Here is a 537-nt window from a genome sequence, read left to right on the forward strand (position 1 = left end):
TTTTCACCTGACGTTTGTCAGATTTTCTGGAAATATTGCACCTACCAATAGATATTCTGCTTTGTAAAAGACTTTAATCCTAGTAGTTATCGTACCGTTATTATCACATATCCACAACTCTAAATACAAGACACCTAATCCTACATATTAATGCTACTATATTGCATACTGCATGACTACCTCACGAAGCTACAGTTAGAAATTATAACTTCGAAACTTCCAATAAACTGGAAGCTAATGGATTATATATTGGTTTTGGAAATGTCAATGGTAGGAAACGAAAAAGCTGGTAATAAGAGTAAGTAATTACCAGAATCTTGGGGTCTCGTCTTTTGATTTATAATTAAAAAGAGACATAAGTGGTATACTATAAATATTTTTCTCAATGAAAATATCTGTCAAGTTCCTTATTCAATATTTGCTGCAACAATATTAAGTAGTAGAGGAACATTTTATAACAGTTGTTTTTGTTAAACTTTTATAGAAAAATTTATTTAACTCGTAGATCACTAACTCTGGGTAAAATGGGTGGAGCTT

General features: G+C 30.9%; 1 protein-coding gene across 1 annotated transcript in view; it reads right to left on the bottom strand.

Annotated features, from left to right (window-relative positions):
* The window catches only part of Smp_210850 (putative dystrobrevin), a gene marked incomplete at its 5' end in the record, with an annotated part of 13,117 nt that overhangs the window by 1,673 nt on the left and 10,907 nt on the right, over positions 1-537 (bottom strand). The window contains one exon of the mRNA XM_018789209.1: positions 515-537. This exon is cut by the window's right edge and continues 68 nt beyond it. Within this exon, the coding sequence (XP_018654675.1) occupies positions 515-537 (23 nt within the window). The remainder of the gene's footprint in view (positions 1-514) is intronic.

Source organism: Schistosoma mansoni, chromosome W (assembly GCF_000237925.1).
Source record: "Schistosoma mansoni strain Puerto Rico chromosome W, complete genome".
Classification (NCBI taxonomy): domain Eukaryota; kingdom Metazoa; phylum Platyhelminthes; class Trematoda; order Strigeidida; family Schistosomatidae; genus Schistosoma; species Schistosoma mansoni.